Source organism: Brachyistius frenatus, unplaced genomic scaffold (genome assembly GCF_029030835.1).
Source record: "Brachyistius frenatus isolate BFR_SWC_R1_liver_20210118 unplaced genomic scaffold, ASM2903083v1 Contig_300, whole genome shotgun sequence".
Taxonomy (NCBI): Eukaryota; Metazoa; Chordata; class Actinopteri; family Embiotocidae; genus Brachyistius; species Brachyistius frenatus.
In genome coordinates this window covers 202,035-220,162 of record NW_027210899.1, presented here as the reverse complement: position 1 = coordinate 220,162, position 18,128 = coordinate 202,035, and the positions used below count along the sequence as shown (strand labels likewise).

At 39.1% G+C, this 18,128-nt stretch overlaps 1 protein-coding gene across 1 annotated transcript; it reads left to right on the top strand.

Annotated features, from left to right (window-relative positions):
* The first annotated feature begins 1,441 nt into the window (after nucleotides 1-1,441).
* Nucleotides 1,442-12,617, top strand: hacd2 (3-hydroxyacyl-CoA dehydratase 2). Its single transcript, XM_069722674.1, has 7 exons — nucleotides 1,442-1,646; nucleotides 3,884-4,001; nucleotides 5,250-5,268; nucleotides 7,790-7,878; nucleotides 8,544-8,665; nucleotides 10,532-10,710; nucleotides 11,873-12,617. The coding sequence occupies exons 1-7, from the start codon at nucleotides 1,522-1,524 to the stop codon at nucleotides 11,953-11,955; spliced, it is 735 nt and encodes a 244-aa protein (XP_069578775.1). The 5' UTR covers nucleotides 1,442-1,521; the 3' UTR covers nucleotides 11,956-12,617.
* Nucleotides 12,618-18,128: the final 5,511 nt, after the last annotated feature.

Here is an 18,128-nt window from a genome sequence, read left to right as displayed (position 1 = left end):
AGAAGAGGGATGTCTGGTGGGGAGAAGAGGGAGAAGAGGGAGAAGAGGGATGTCTGGTGGGGAGAAGAGGGAGAAGAGGGAGAAGAGGGATGTCTGGTGGGGAGAAGAGGGAGAAGAGGAATATCTGGTGGGGAGAAGAGGGAGAAGAGGGATGTCTGGTGGGGAGAAGAGGAATATCTGGTGGGGAGAAGAGGGATGTCTGGTGGGGAGAAGAGGGATGTCTGGTGGGGAGAAGAGGGATGTCTGGTGGGGAGAAGAGGGAGAAGAGGGATGTCTGGTGGGGAGAAGAGGGATGTCTGGTGGGGAGAAGAGGGAGAAGAGGGATGTCTGGTGGGGAGAAGAGGGATGTCTAGTGGGGAGAAGAGGGATGTCTGGTGGGGAGAAGAGGGAGAAGAGGGATGTCTGGAGTGGGGAGAAGAGGGATGTCTGGTGGGGAGAGAAGTCTAGGGGGAGAAGAGGGATGTCTGGTGGGGAGAAGAGGGATGTCTGGTGGGGAGAAGAGAAGAGGGATGTCTAGAAGAGGGATGTCTGGTGGGGAGAAGAGGGAGAAGAGGGATGTCTAGTGGGGAGAAGAGGGATGTCTGGTGGGGAGAAGAGGGATGTCTGGTGGGGAGAAGAGGGATGTCTGGTGGGGAGAAGAGGGATATCTGGTGGGGAGAAGAGGGAGAAGAGGGATGTCGAGTGGGGAGAAGAGGGATGTCTGGTGGGGAGAAGAGGGATGTCTGACAATGTAAACAACACAACATTATAGGTAAAACTGCAGGAGCAACCATTTGGTTCTTTTTATTTTGGCTGACAGTACGGCCCCCGAGAGTCTGGTGGCAGGTGACTGTTCTTACCCTGTTGTACAAACCCTGTTATACCATTTATGTAGTCAGGTCTCGATGAACCTCCTGAGGGGCCACAAAGCAAAAGATTTAGTGTTGGCACTGTCATTGTTTGGGCTTTATGGACTGATGTTGGTCATTTTTCAAAATGTTCTTTTGTACAATGGTCATTAAAGGAAACAATTTTCTGATATTTTTTTTTTACATAAATATAAACAAATATGAATAATTATCATAGCACAACCTTTTCCACAGATTTTGTATTCGATGATGAAATACAAACACAGATTTTGACAGATTTGGGATCCTTCCACAAGGGGGCGCGCTTCTCAGAGAGCGTCTCGTGCAATCAGATGAACTGACAAAGATTTCCGTCTCAGCTCAAGATAAATCCTGCAGTAGAAATAGGCAGACAGCAGGAGAGGAGACGCGATGAATCGAATTCAATCAAATCTAAATCGTCTAAATAAATAACCTAAATGTCTCCATAACATCGTCCACTGAAATAAGGCCATATATAACGTTGACGGTGATATTTGAAAGAGAGACGTCTCAAAGCGAAGCGGAAGTAGGAAGCAGTGAATGCTCTCGTTCCAAGGCGACACTTCCTGGTGTGGCACCCTGTCCGTTTCCCGAGTCGGTGAACCTGACAGGCGCCGTCGTTCAGGACCAAAGACCGTTGAGGGTTGCAGTCATGTCGGCAGCCGCAGCGGGGACCAGCAAGGCGACCCACGGGGACGTGGCCGCGAAGAAAAAGAAGGGCCCCGGTGCTCTGGCCACGGCCTACCTGGTCATTTACAACGTTGTTATGACAGCGGGGTAGGTAGCGTGTTTCCTCGTGCTAATGCTGCTGAGGAGCAGTGTGTGTGTGCGCGTGCGCGTTGTTGAGCAATACCAGGCTGAATATTGGGAGCAAGATCTCCCCGTTGTAATATCACAATAATGTGATAATAATAATAATAATGTTTATAATGTGTAGTTATTATGGGACACGTGGGGTGATATAACTTTGAATTAGCCTCCCGACAGCTCACACAGGTGAACACGAGAGGAGCAACAGACAGCCACCTGGTGTGCACCTGAACTGAAGGGTCGCCACTGCAAACAATACAGACATATGTGGACAGATGGTTTATTAATGCAGGGCAACGCGCGGGGTTACATTTTGCATCACCATGTGTTTTTTTTTTTTGCAGAGCAATAACATTGGGTTGTATGTACGTACACACAGGTTTAAATAAGACCATTTGAAGATGTATAGTTCGGTTATAGCATGAAGAAAAACACATCTTTACAGCATGCTTTGTCGGACTTTGATGTAAAATGTAATTTAAACCAAAACTTCACAAACGTTTGTGGATGAATCACTTTGTCCTTCAAAATAAAACTAATCAGCAACAACGCGGACAATAGAATAGGTGAAATAGTATTTAACCTCTAAATAAAATAAATTTTAAAAAAAATCTTAAAATGTGTCTCCAGTTGCTCACATCGGGTGTTTGAATTGAATATCTCTCTAAGCTGGTAATAATTATAACAGTTAATGCATAACTTGTTTTGAAAATGGACTTGGACGATTTAGGATAGAGTTAAGTTTAGAGAACTGGTTGTTTCAGTGAACCAGTGAAATTATGGGGGAAGAAAATCCCTGTTTTTGAAGCAAATATTTGGTAAAAGGTTTCTGGTTCATTTTTTTTTTTGCTTTGCATTTTTCTGTTTGAATTATCATAGCCGGATATGTATTACTTTATAACCTCAGACAAGCAGTTATCTGGTACAGTGAAGTAAGAAATCTCTGTGTGTGTGTGTGTTTTTTTGCTCTGATTTTCAGACTGTTGCACAATTGAATGGTGGGTGTTGTTTGTTCGCTGTTGCAACCAGTTAGGGCACATTTAGCCTGCTCAGTATTGATAGGCTGTACACTGCTCGCTTTGTACCGAGCACAAGTTCGGGTGTCATACGCGCATGTATCCACAGGAGCCGCGAAGCAGGCCTGCTCACTTTCTGCCCAACTACGCCTGATGTTGATATTTATCTCTGCTGTACATTTGTGTGAAACCAGAGTGTGAGCTGAAACTTCCAACCTGCTCAGGTATCCTGAAGCAACAATCCAGCAGCATGTTTTCCTGTATGAACCTTGCCCTCCAGCTGACCTTTGACCTTTATGGGGAACATGACATTTTAACACTTATTTTCTTTTTAAATTGTATCTGTTCAAATATTCATCAGGTAACAAATCTGCATCCATAAAAAAAAAAAATTAAAAAAAAAAGTCAATCAGGTTAATATGAACCATCAACATTTTGATCAAATAAAAGAATTAGAAATATTTGTTTGTGTCATATGATTTCCAAACTTGATGAGGGAAACAATGTTTAACTAAAGTGGTTGACAATATATCCCCATGGTCAATGTATTTGACCAATATGGGGCTATGAAACATCTGAATTTGTGTATATGTTGCAAAAATAAGTTACCTTGCAGTCGTAGCAATTGTTTTAAAGGCCACATTTTACTGTATACCTGAACTTCAGTTTTCTAAACACATGTTTGGATTGATTTTCTAAATCTTTACTTGAAATGATTGCAGTTTAAGTGACATTTACTCGTGTCAAAAATGTATTGTTGAATTTGATGTACCTTTACGATTGGCTTTGTCTTCAACTCCAAAATATTTTGATTGCAGCTTTTAAATTACAAAATTAGAGGGAATTGTTCCAGAAATGTTATGTAAAAAAGTGAATATCAAGTGTTATTTTAGCCTTTTAGTACACGAGGGTCTCTTATTAAAACATGGGAGTAAATGCAGCTTTTTTTTTCTGGTTATTGATGAATCATAACTCTCTTAAAGCTCAGTATTAATGTTGCCCGAGAGAAGCTCCCGCTATCGTCAGTGATTCAGCATTGAAACACGGGCTGGATTCATCTGTGACATTGAACTTCCTTCCACGGAAACCGCACACAAGTTTCTGTTTCCGTGGTAAGATCGTGTCTGTTTTGTTTTCCGTTTGCAAGTGTGAGTGTGCTGTAATTTGAACTTCATACCTGCCCTCCAGGTGGCTGGTGATTGCTGTGGGTCTGGTCCGAGCTTACCTGGCCAGAGGAAGCTACCATGGTCTGTACTACTCCATAGAAAAGCCTCTGAAGTTCTTCCAGACTGGAGCTATTCTGGAGGTGAGATAAGCACTGAGGGCAGGGCAATGTTGACCAAACTAAATATGCTGTATAGCATACTGTATACTATATATAAGCATTATTTCAAACAACTATTATTGCTCATATCAGCACACAGTATCCAATTTCTGACTGTAGATATTAAGGATGCAACAATTAGTTTAATTTCATTGTTCAAAGCTGAAAAAAACCCCACACACATCAAGTTTATAGACGTTGTCCAAGTGTTGGATTCTGTTATCTGTCCAGGGTTTGGCATGTCCTCTATAACATATCTGCCAGATTACGTAACATGCCTCACTGTACTGTGTTAAAGGGACAGAGCCAAACAAACCTTCATATTTTACTGTGACTTTTTTTTTTAGGATTTCTAGGAAATACATAGTATGGTAGAACCTCAGATTAATGAATGTTTTTCAGAAGGGAGTTTTTAAAACGGAGTGAAAGAGAATCGTTTTGCTCCCTCAAATGTTAAGCATGCTGATACCCACACACATTAAAACACACGTGTATCCAGAGGCTAATCACCAAGAGGCGTTAAAATGATCCTGTCCAGACACGCTGGAGTTCAGCGATTACATTTTAACTGGAGCCCGACCGATAAAGGATCTTTGGGGCCGATGCCGATATTAGGGAGGACAAATTTTGTATATCTTTGGCTATCTTCTGTATATTCAGTATAAATAGACACACATTTTTTGCAGTGCTCTCTAAAATGTGTTGTTTTTTTTTAACTATAAATACACACAAATAGAACAATTTTGAAGTCACCCCAGGCATCTTTTTCTACATCATGTTCTGAAAAAAATTGTTTTGATATTGACGGATATTGCCCTACAAATATGACGATACTGATATATCCGTGATAGGGGAATATCGAGCAATAAAATCGTCCAGCTGATAGATCGGTCACGTTCTAATTTTAACGTCTTCCTTTTAGCAAATAACAAATGTGCACTGACTGAACTCAGCTGCTCCTCAGACAACGCTAACAGGTTCAATCATTTTTAAATATCAGCTTAGTGACGCATACAACTTTTGCATATTAAAACAATAATTTTAGATTCGTCTATAGAATAATAATGGAAATCCATGACAATAAGTTAATTAATCCAAATGCGGAATATTTTGTGGGTATGTCTGAAAAAATGAAACTATAAACAGCAAGTCTAAAACCCTACAAGACCGTATGTTGGGTCAAGTTAAAATGAGCTGAGAGTAATTTCCTGTTCTCTTTTCCTTTCACAGATCTTGCACTGTGCTGCAGGTGAGTTCCTCATCAGCCTCCACCCTCATCTCCACCCTCATCTCCACTCTCATCCCTCATCTCCACTGCTTTCTGTCACCATGAAATTACAGACAACTTTAGGGAGAGAATCAGAATCCATTTTACCATTGATCACTGAGTGACTGCATCTCTTATCACAGGTAGAATTGTCACAGTGTTCTTTATGACTATTCACAATTTAGATCCAGGGTACCTTCACTTCAGTTGACAAGTCACAAATGTAAGTTAGGCTGTCTGACCTGCTGTTATAACTAATTAAAGGTAAAGTAGACATATGGGCAAGATTTTAAAGGACAAACTGTGGACAACCAGGTGGAAATATATTTTCATCTATCAGTTTAATTAAATTGCAGCTGGAGAAATGAAATCATTAGTCATATGTACATACAGTAGGTTATATATGTTAATTACTTTTAATGACATGCAGCACTAAATCAGCCAGAACATTAAAACCATTGACAGGTAAAGCGTTGAATACATTACAGCAGCAATACATCAATAAATCCTCCCTTCATGAGGATTATAATGTTCAGTTGTTATTACATCTGATTGAGAGGTGTTGATTTATTTTTATTGTCATAATGGAGACAACTTTGTGGTGCTGTTAAACAGCAGCCGGTTATACTGACAGGTGTTCCTAATATTTTGACCCTCTTCTTTAAATTAATTTGGTTGGCAAAATATTAGGAACACCTCTCGGTGTAGCAGGACAGTTCAGCAGCACCACAAATTGCAGTCTACAGTACCATTCAAATAAATGGACACCTCACATTGAGATGGAATAACAACTGGAATCCTTCTAAAAGGAGGATTTATTGATGTTGTATCTTATTTAATGCTTCACCTGTCAGTGGTTTTCATGCTGATCGGTGTATAAATGCAATTAAATCATCCAGTTTGCTATTTGGTACCAGACATGTTAAGATGAAGATCACATAAACAATCATTTGATATATAGCCATAAGATTCTCTATGGCTAGTGAGGTCTTTTCAATTAATAGATTTGTATTGTCTTGTCCAGTCCAGTTCATTCTCCCAGTTTACAGGATTTATTATAATTGATCAATTCTTGCACGTCGAGTCAAATTTTCACAATCAGTTTAACTAATTTATACAGAATCAAAGCTTTCTAGTTGCCACTTGGTGTGTTTGAAGAGTAGAGTATTACCAGAGTAATGCTAATGCCAAATATCTAAGTTAATTTTTCGTTTAAATTACAGCTGTCTTAACTCATTGTGACAAGTCAAAAAGCACCAGGTGGTATCTTAAAATATGCTTTGGAGCTGTAACGCTGTAATTAGGACTGGTACCATTGCATGTGTAGCTGTGTCACAGATATAAATGTGTACAGACGAACACTGCCTTTCAGATTTGAAGTGTTTGCCAAGAGAGAAGGCCGAGAAGCTGCCGGCTCGCGTGGTGTTAATGTAACGAGGAGAAACCCGGCTCTCCACACGGTGAACAGTCCATTCTCCTCATTATGTGGGGTTTGAAGTTGACCTTTCCCTGTAAACAGGCACCCTGCAGCTGCAGTCCACTCAGAGGAGACACACACACACACACACACACACACACACACACACACTCGCTCACTCGCTCGCTCACTCACTCAGAGCTCAAGGTTCCCCTCTACTGGCCAGTGGAAGACACTGCATCTTCATCTGTGACTGGCCTCTTGGTGTGGGTCTGTCTGAGAGCTCATGTGGTCTCTCACCAAACCATTTATTGTCAACATCGGGTCTGCTGTGTTTACTTTTTAAGATTACATTCAATCTAACATTTAATGCAGCATGATTAGACAGGGAATGTAAATGTGTGCCCAACATTAGTAATTACTTGGGATGCTCCTCCATACCAGTTCCAATACCTAAACTTTGATTATAACAATGTAAATAGTGCTGTAACATGGAAAGTCCTTTCTCCACTGACAGTACCGGATCAACGCAACTTTTTTTTTTTTTTTTTTCCTTTGTCCACGGATGGTATCTGGTACCTGCTACTGTTTTAGAAATCGCCCTCCACTGGGGTTCCTAAAATATAATGTGAAAACACTGCAGACCACGAGCCTCCACAGGTCGACGGACAGAAGTTCATGTCCTGTCCCCCCTTTACTGGTGCAGTTTGCTGCAGGTAGAAGAACGTTTCTTTAAACATTCTGTCTAAAGAAGTGAAGATGTTTTGCACTTAGTGAGTGTTTAATGAAGCTGGTCTTGTGTTAGATTCTGTTCCCAAACTGATATGTATTCCCTCAAGCTCTGCCCCCATGAAAACAAGGAAGTTCACAAACGTTCTGAGCAAAACTGGAGGTGTTGTGCTCACACGAATTAAGTTTATTATTTACTTTATTCATATTTTTCATTTCTCCAATTCAGGAAATAATAAAAACAAATATTTTAAAATGAAAATGTACCAGAGCCTAAGTTGACACCTTTAAATGACTCTCAGATACTCATGTTTTACAAGTTGGAGAACAGTAAGTGACTTAATGCTCCTGTCCCAGGAATCGTACCGTCCTCTGTGGTCCTGACTGGATTCCAGGTCATGTCCCGGGTCTTCCTCACCTGGGCCGTCACACACAGCGTCAGGGAGGTATAATGACACTCTTTCTATTTACCACGCACCTACATACATGTTAAATGTCAACCGCTCCATGCCTCCCTGTTCAAAAGTGATGAGCTGATGTACTGTTTGCCCTGTTTGTAGATTGGAGAGCAGTAAATGTGTAAGTAACTGCAGATGGTCTTGCTGTAGGGTTGCAGGAATGAATCTGCTTAATATTACAAATAATATGTACGTGACTTCTGGTGTCTCTTGTAAGATGCTGTACTGACATTTTTCCTCGAGCCGTTCTCTTTCTCTTCAACATGAATGCCAGTCAAAAGTTTACTTAGATCGTGAGTCAGTGACACGTAGTGTGCTTTTCTTGTTAACATTAGTATTTGCATTGGTTTTAACCTAATATCTGAGGACAGAGTCCATCAACCTGCAGTGTGGCCTGATCTCTGAGTACCTGAAACAAACTGCATGGTTCTGTGATGAGACGTCCAGATTAGCCTTCAGCAGAGTTACTACCACAGCATGACGCCCACACGGCTCCTCCTCCGCCCTCCGCCCACCATCCTGTGTGTGTGTGTGTGTGTGTGTGTGTGTGTGTGTGTGTGTGTGTGTGTGTGTGTGTGTGTGTGTGTGTGTGTGTGTGTGTGTGTGTGTGTGTGTGTGTGTGTGTGTGTGTGTGTGTGTGTGTGTTCCTGCAGGTCCAGAGTGAGGACAGTGTGCTGCTGTTTGTCACTGCCTGGACCGTCACAGAGATCATCCGCTACTCTTTCTACACCTTCAGTCTGCTCAATCACCTGCCGTACCTCATCAAGTGGGCGAGGTAGGAAATTCAACCTTAAATACCTTTAAATTTACCAGCTGAAAAACACGAATCAAAAGTCCTGACAGATTTCTATAGTTGGGAAAATGTCCAATGTTTGGTTAGGTTGCAAGTCATACAAACTTCTTTGGTCTGATGTTTTTATTTGTGCTGAGACTGATTATTTAAATGATTTATTAGTCTGTCCTAATATTAAGCTGTTAGTCTATCGCAATTTTCTTGAGCCAAAGGTAACATCTTCAAGTAACTTGTTTTGACAGACCAACGGAGATATTAAATGTATATATCTTAGAAATAATCAGTAAAATCATCACATCTGAGAAGTTGGATCCAGCAACTGTTTGGCATTTTTTTCTTGCAAAACAATAAAACAATTTAAAAAGTAGTTGTTTATGATTATTCTTTTGATCCAACTACATTTTTATTTAGCTCTACATTGTATTTCATTTGGCAAACTTATAGTCCAGATATCGTACAGCATTAATCACAGATGTCCATGATGTGTTTGGTTTGCTTTGTTGAATGAAGCTCTTATTTTTGTAGGTGTTTGTGTTCTGTGGTTGAGAAATAAAGAATTGATTAGTTGATTGGCAGAAAAAGTCTTATTTAATTGTAAAAGTTTTTTTTTTTTCAAATATAAATACAACACATTCACTGGTTCCAGACACTCAAATAAGAGCATTTTCTACATTTCTGTTATATATTCAGTTAAATATTAAACAAGACGAGGTCCAATCGTATGAAACACAACCAGCTTTAAAATTTGAAATGAAGACTTTTCATTTAATTAGGCCTGGGGAAGTGGTAGCTGTAACCTTTGGTCATGTCAGAGTAAGATGGCGGAGCATCTCAGGATCTCTCAGGAGAAGCTGGACGAAGTTGCAGGGAGCGACAACGTCCGGGCTTCTCTCCTTTCCTCCAGAGGAGCTTTTAATTTGAAACGGATCGTCAGGCCGAGCAGCGGTGAACCTCCGACGACTCGGTGACAACATTCATGTTTAAAGGCCCTCCGGCCAATAACGATGCCTTCGGGTGTTCCTCTACCGTTTGTGGAACTATTGGTCAAACTCTACAGGAAGTTAAAAGACTTCATCTAAAGCCCTGCAAATTTTCTGTTTTCTTTTTTCAATTCTTGACATGTATTACAGGAAAGAACTGATAAGTGTTAGAAATTCAAGATACATGATGCAGACTGCAGACAGTATAAAATATATTGTATTTTCACAGCTTTGCGTCTTACAGGACTAAAAAGTAATTACACATTTCTTCTTTTATTCTTTAAAAGTACTTAATATCTTTAATAATTACTTTTTTCGAAAGGTATTTGATTTTAGTTGTTGTTTACATCAATTCATTGAAATCCTACAACAGATGTGTGACTCATTCTGTCATTCATTCTACAATGAAATGCTACCGTGGTCCCGCTCCGTAAATTCCTCTTTATTAGATCAAACGCTGACTGGTTATTATAAATAAATGATCAAACCAACAGAAAATCCAGTTCTGTGTCCACAATAAGAATCTACATGTTTTTTTCTGCAGCGCCTTTTTTTAAACTTTTGTTTCCATTTCCTCTGTGTGTGTGTGTGTGTGTGTGTGTGTGTGTGTGTGTGTGTGTGTGTGTGTGTGTGTGTGTGTGTGTGTGTGTGTGTGTGTGTGTGTGTGTGTGTGTGTGTGTGTGTGTGTGTGTGATGTAAACAGTATAAAGCCAATTCTATATCATGCATGTGTTCCTGTTTATTGTTTATAGCGATGCCGCCCACCACTCCACCTCCTGTTGCTGAAACAAAGACTAACCAGGAGCCCCCCCACCCCCACCCCACCCTCCTCACCCCTCCTTCTCTTTCTCTGACCTCCTCGCTGCAGGTACACCTTTTTCATCGTGCTGTATCCCATGGGAGTGACCGGGGAACTGCTGACTATCTATGCAGCGCTGCCGTACGTGCAGATGACGGGCCTGTACTCCGTCACCCTCCCCAACAAGTACAACTTCTCTTTCGACTACTACACCTTCCTCATCCTCGTCATGATCTCCTACATTCCCCGTAAGTCAACAAGCACATTTTTCGGTTTTCCTAACTGTTTGAAGAGACGATAAATGGTGTTGGGCTTTTGATGAGAATTTGCTTTATGCCAGAAATATACAGAAGTGCCTTTATAATTGCATTTACCATAGAAATGAAATATTCACACATTTGTTTTGTTATTAGAACTTCCCTATTTTGCAATTTTGACTTAATTTTGTATCTTATAATTACAAGAAACTATCAGTCGTTCCAGGATTTTTGTGTTTTGTGAATTTGTGGCAACTTTTGTCAAAACGTTTGCTGTAATTTGGAGAGTTTTACATGATTTCTTTTGCAGTGAAATTGCAGGCATTTGCAGAAATTGCAAGTCAAGGGAAAACAAATATTTTTATTTTAAGAACTACCTGATAAATAGTAATATATAATGACTTCCAATGATAATATGCATGCTGCACATCAGAAATATTTTACGAAGAGAACAATTGGCTCAAAGTTACAAAAAAATTCATAAAAGTAACGTAGCTTTACAAAACAGACAGATCTGCAACTGTAATATAGAAAACAAAGGCCAAATCTGCTGTCAAAATAAGAGCTTTAAATGCTGTTTAATTCATTTAGTTTCACACACAGGTCTATATGCACAAAAGCAAAGTGCATTCTACAACAAGTAAAATATTTTTTATTCCTATGATAAAACCACATTCCCCACAAACCCCGTCACTTTTGTTTTTTCCGGTTTTCTAGCTCGCAGTTTGTTTTGACGGTGAGAGGAGAGGGAGCTAATTGTAAATGAGAAATTATTTTCGTTAATAAAGCAAGTTTTGTTTGGGATTTGTCATAATACTTTCAGCAGAGCTTCAATTGACAACGTTTTTTGCAGAAAAATCCAGTGAATTTTGCAAAACTGCAAGCTCCTGCAAATATTGTAGATTGCTTAGAGAGTGTTTCTAATTAATTTTTTTTAATTACACACCCAGCAGCCATTTTATTAGAAAATACATATTCAATCTATTCCAATTACAAGCCCTGTAAATAATTTTGCCTTTACAAAGATGATAATGTTCACCTTTTTTTTTATACATTGTAGAAAATGTGTATGTTGAATTCTCTGTTTACTAGTCAGATCATAGTAAATTGTGTTTATACTTTATATCCTGATCATCTTCTGCCTCCCCCTCAGTCTTCCCCCAGCTTTACTTCCACATGATACGACAGAGGAAGAAGGTGCTGGGCCACATAGAGGACTACAGCAAAGTGGAGTGAGCCGGGCAGCATCGAGAAAACATTCAAACGAGGGAAAAATAACCAAAAACATCCAACAAACAAGGAACAAAATTCACGTTTGCTTATTGAAACCCAGTTTTCAGAATACCAGAACTGAGCTGGCAGACGATCCAATTATCAAGCAACTTTTATTTTCTACTGTCCATGTGTAGGTTGTAGAGACGCTCACACATCATGAAGGAACCGGTCATATTTTTTTTGTTGTTGTTGTTTTTTTTATTTATGAACTTATTTACTTTTGTTTAGTCAGAGAGCTCGCAGCTGTAAAGAAACTATATTTTGCCCCGGATACAGTTGAGCTGCTGTCTGAGCGATGAGCAGAGCTCCGACACAGCAGAGCTTGAAGTGAATGATAGAATTGATAACGTCCTTTTAAATGACACTATAGAAAAGAATAGAATAGATCTCTCACCTCCCCTCGACTCATCTTTTTGTCTCTTTTAAGAAGCAGGTTGGCTTTACTGCGATGTAGAAAGAATAATGTGAAGTCTAGCACTGAGAGTATTCGTCTGTAGGTTTTTGCATCTACAGTGTGTTTGTTGGTACAAACCGTGGTCCAGATTTGTACTTTTTTGTTCATTACTTTTAATCAAAAGTTTGAATACATTCCTACATTAGTTGAATAAACCTTTTTCATTCCACGCTCGCATGCTTGGTTTTCTATCCTTTTCAGCTGCTGCTCATTCGGTGTTGAGTCGACTGTAGTTGTGACGTCTCCCTCAGCTGCTTCCTCAGTGGTTTGACTTCATGTTTACACCTTTAGAGCTTTAAGTTTCCCGTCTTTCCCAGTGATGATTGTGAGCTGTGTCTTTTGATTTCCTCATTCTTTGATCATCAGGTTTATACATTAATAAACATGGCGACACAAGTCATTTTTTTTCTTTCACACACCCATCCAAGTCAGCAAACATCTCTTTTCTCTCACTGTGATTGAATTTTCTTTCTTTGATCGACTGAATAAGTATTTTTTATCCTTTAAAGTGAAACTTTGTTAACCATCTAGATGAAAACATGCACGCTTTCATTCCTGCTTTACAAAGCTGCCATTCGTCACCCCTTCAATAATGAATTAAAGGAGTCAGCGTGTCCTTCAAATGGGATGTTAAAAACCACGTATTACAATAGTACATTTAAGACATCATGACATAAGTTGCAGGACATTCTAGCAAAGAACAGATAGCACAACATGTAGTAGCAACAGTGTTTTCAGGTGAAATAAGCTTTGATATGTAACAAACAACAGAACTGCATTGTAGCCGGAATACATGTTGGATGTTTAACTTTTATTTTGAAATACAGTGAAATCACTGTACTTTGGTACGTAAAGTTGTTGGTCATGGTTTATTTATATGGCGGTATGGAAGATTAAATGCTATTCCTATGAGTGACATGGCACATTGTGGAAATGTGTTTTCTGTGATTTTTAAACAATGCTACTTCTGTCACGCTCTGGAGTTGTAATCCTGAATGTTTGATATTTTGTTTGGCGTAGCTGCCGCTGCAGTATCTTAACACCAGGCTGAAAAGCATCCTTTTATTGGACTCTTGTGGTTAGAAGTAATGCTTGCTACAACACTGCCCTCCTGAGTACATGGCTACATCACTGCAGCAGCATGGAGGTCAGCAAAAACAAGATTTTCAGCTGTAGTTAGTTTTTAAATGGGCTGTTCACCCAAATGAATCCTTTCTCTGGTATTTTACCAGATTTGGGATACCCAATCTCATCTCTTAGATTTGTACCTCCATCCCAGTACATTAATGGTGAATTTAGTTGCGGTCCTCAGAAAGTTAAACAAGTGTCTCTGTCTAGAATCCCAATTACTCTGGATTGGTTGTTTCACACTCCCTCTTAGATGAAAAGAAAAGAAAAACTCACCCATCATGCGATGCAGAAATTGATAACGTAATAAGTTATACCTTTGTTTTACAATTCCTGTGAAAAATGCTCCGGTGATCCCACCACAACAGTTTTGGAGCCACTGCTCTGGATTTGTAATGTCTACAGCACCACAAACAAATTCCCATCACTGGTGTGGAGGCAGAGATCTCAGAAACAAGTATATCTTGGCTAATGTGTATATTGTTGTTTCTACTGTAGAGGTAACTAGGTTTTCTGTACATTGGGACTGACCCTTTAACATTTTTTCATTCCCAGTGGCTTCATATGTTCTTTAAAATGTGATTACAGATGCCAACATCCATTACCTTGTGTCTTTTAAGCAAAGTCAATATCACAGTCACACACACAAAACAATTTCTCTTGCTTAGGTCCTGCTTGCTGTCATGTTCATAAACCTAACACTCTTCTTATTCCAACAAGGTGAGCAACAAGTGGCTGTCACGTCAAATCTAGCCTTCGTGCCCTCCGCCCCACCATAAATGGTCGAAGCATGACTTTGGGATACTTGGAAATGTCTTGCAGGAGCACGAGAGTAGCTCGTTTAAAAACTGCATGAAAGAGTGGATGTGGATGCCTGGAATGATGATCTGTGTGTAGCCTCAGAAGAAGAAATAGAAGCATGGTATGTGTTACTCCAGAACTGGTTCTACTGGGAAGAGTTTTGATACAAATGTTTTGCATGGGGCCAGCAGACTTTGTACAGGTATGAACAATGACTATATATTTACAATAAACCTATAATATGGGAAACATAGTCACTATTTTTGTTTTCACATAACTGGCATGCGCTGACACACGAATGTAAGATTGATGCTCCCTGTGAGGTTGAAAGCTTTTCTGATGATTCAGGGGGGGAAAGGCTGGTTTCTGTGTGCACCTTAATGTACCAGTGACTCATTCACTGCTGCGATCTGTAGGTGGGAACGTTGTTGTACAATTTATAAAATACAAACCATCTCCAAAGTAGGCCTCTCAAAGTCCATGTTCATACTGACATGAAAATGGATTGGATGTATGTAGCAGATCAGGATGTGCTTTCTCAGACTGTAAATACTGGGCAGGCTCAGTGAGAGCAGCCGAAGAACTAAACAGCTGACAACATACAAGACTGTCATTATCAGCCTGATTAAGTGATAAATATGACATGCAATCATATGCACTTCAATCCCAAAACTACATCAAGATATTGTTTGTTTTCAATTATTTGGATTTTTAATTGTTTGTATAGGCTACATTAAAATATTTGATTTGATTTATTTGTACGAAGATAAACAAATATATATTAAGACAGAGGTAGGCAGTTGTGTGTGTGTGTGTGTATATATATACACACATTTGCATATGTGTATGTGTGTATACATGTACACATATATATGTGTGTGTGTGTGTGTGTGTGTGTGTGTGTGTGTGTGTGTGTGTGTGTGTGTGTGTGTGTGTGTGTATATATGTGCATGTGTGTAGCACGCCACTAAATATATATATATATATATATATATATATATATATATGTGTGTGTGTGTGTGTGTGTATACATGTATGTATACATATATATGTGTGTGTGTATATATATATATATATGTGTGTGTGTGTATACATATATATATGTGTGTGTGTATGTGTGTATATATGTGTGGTGTGTATATATGTGTGTGTGTGTGTGTGTGTATATATATATGTGTGTGTGTGTGTGTATATATATGTGTGTGTGTGTGTGTGTGTGTGTGTGTGTGTGTGTGTGTGTGTGTGTGTGTGTGTGTGTGTAATCCCAGGAGTATCTTTAAAGGTTGCTCTCTACCAGGATGAGTCACACATCGCTGCAGCCCTCTCCATTTTCTCCTTTTTATGAAAGAGAGAAGGCTGTAGGCTGAATCTTCCTCCTGTGTTCGTCTCTGACAGGTTTTTTTCAGGCTGCTGTGGGTGAGGGCTTCCTCACTGCGGTGTCACTTCTTCATGACACAGTATCACAACATCCACCCGTCGTGAATTGTTTTGCCTCTTCACCAAAGACAGCCGCGACATCACACACACGCTGTGAATATCTGATATGGCTGATGGCATCAGAGAGAATTGAATGGTTTATGTGCCAATAATGCATCGCCAACTCAAGTAAAAAACATTTCCGTGGGCTGCTGGGAATGTTTTCTCTTGCATAAGCTGCTTCTCTGCTGCCTCAGATGGGAGTTTTGTAACAGACTGCAAACAGAACTGGTCTTTGATGGGATGCTCTGGTCAGAGCATCTGACTGAAACAGTGTAACCTGATTATCATAAGTGCCATTTCATTTAACCTCATTTATTCATTATGATTACTCCTCTCTGAATTGTTGAACAAGCAGTGATTCAGAGGTCTGGAAGCAGGCTGCAGTCCTCCATCAGCTGTTCTGTGATGGCTGCATGGCTGCTGTGGTATGATGAGATAGTCATTGTTGCCATGGTGTGTGCTGGTACTTCTTCTTTGCAGCTACTATAACACGTATGTAATCTTGGATTTATTAACCCTATTTCGAATATAAATTTCCTTCTCTTATATCCTTAATTTGGACTATTCCAAATATAAAAACAAGTCAGACTTTTCCTTCTTTGACACGCGTCATCTCAAGATCTTTTCAGTGCCTGAAACTGTCAGAAGAGCTTAATAAGCCAAATTAATTTTACTGAATTTTTCCATTTGTCATGCTCAAATTTCATTTGCTATAAATTTATATCAGATAGATAGAAGCATTATTTTTCCTTGAAGGGAAATTGGTTTGTGGTTTGTTTTAGCTTTAAATTATGGGTTACATTTCAGTTCAGATTTAGTTAACAATGGATACAACATTTGGAATAATAGTCTAAACTTAAATGGACAAAAAATTAATAAACGAACTAACAAATAAATGGTTTAAAATACATAAATATTAGTGTAAATCCAAAGTTCATCCACTGATGAAGATCATCAGAAGCCTCTTGCTTTGGTGTTTGAGTGAAATCACCCTTCAAATAACTATTGTTACACGTGCGCATGTTTATAGATGAATTGTTCATTTCATATTCAGCTGATGGCAGCAGTGTTCTATGTCAGAGAACACTAGTGTTTCAGAAGAGCACCCACGTGTGTGTGTGTGTGTGTGTGTGTGTGTGTGTGTGTGTGTGTGTGTGTGTGTGTGTGTGTGTGTGTGTGGTTTAAATAGTTGTGAAACATAGTCTCAACATGCACATTTTGCACACAAGAGCTGCTGTATTGTATCCCACAGTGCTAAATTCCTCATGTAAGCCTGTAGTTTCTAAGTTATCGTAATGGTCTCATTATAGAAATGATAGTTTTGCTTATTTTTACTCAAATAAAATATTTACCTTTTATTGGAATTCATGTCCATATTTGGCTTTCTCAACCAGAAGAGTTCAGAGACGACGTGTGACATCTGTATTATCAGATAAAAGCAGGAAACACAGGCAGCTATTCCACATTAGACTGAGAGGATTTATTCAAATATTTTCAGCGTTTTGTGTAAATGTTTCCGTAAATAAATGTGAACCACTCATTCTACTTTCTTGTGTAAATGCACTGAAACAATAATTTATTGTAGAATTCAAACAAATAATTGAGGTAATAAGTACAAGGCCAAACAAAATCTTGTTTTTCACTATCAAATGGTTATTTTAGTTTCCATGGTCATTTGTGCTTGCTTTCAGAAGGCTCTGCTCCTAGCAAGATGTGTGAGGAAGGTTATCAGTGTTTCCAGTATTTAATTGAATTATGATACATTTAGTGACTTCTGGCCTGAACCGGTTTAACAGTGGCAGTGGAGGAAGAAGCAGTCAGATTCTCAAGTAAAAGTACAGTAGCATCGCCTGCCTGTGTAAAAATGTTACTTTAGGCTACATTACTGGTAAGAAAGCCCATTTAACTCAAAGTTTCACCAGGAAAAGGTTACTGCAGAGTGATTTTTTTTTTGATGGTGATTATATTTTTGTATTATTGTTACCGTATGCAACACTTTAATAACTTCAGCTACTTTATATTCTGTGTGATCTGTTTGTTTCATTCAAGGAAATGTTTTATTGTTCATAAAGTGGTCATATACTGTATTTTGTATGTAAAATATTGAATACAGTATGTGGACACTCCTCCCTATTTGCTTATTGAGTACTGTATATATTTTTAGTCACAGGGCCATTTTCTATGTTTTATGGCCTCTCAGTTTAGTTTAAGTGAAATCTTAAACTTACAGCATTTTTTTTTTTTTTTTTTTTTGGTGATAATGGTTCCAAGT

What these genes read in the sequence shown, in the direction of transcription:
- hacd2 (XM_069722674.1), top strand. Translation starts at nt 1,522, where the DNA reads ATGTCGGCAGCCGCAGCGGGGACCAGCAAGGCGACCCACGGGGACGTG. An exon ending in TCACACACAGCGTCAGGGAG is followed by an intron (nt 7,879 to 8,543) that starts GTATAATGACAC and finishes GTGTTCCTGCAG; the next exon opens with GTCCAGAGTGAGGACAGTGT. An exon ending in CATGATCTCCTACATTCCCC is followed by an intron (nt 10,711 to 11,872) that starts GTAAGTCAACAA and finishes CCTCCCCCTCAG; the next exon opens with TCTTCCCCCAGCTTTACTTC.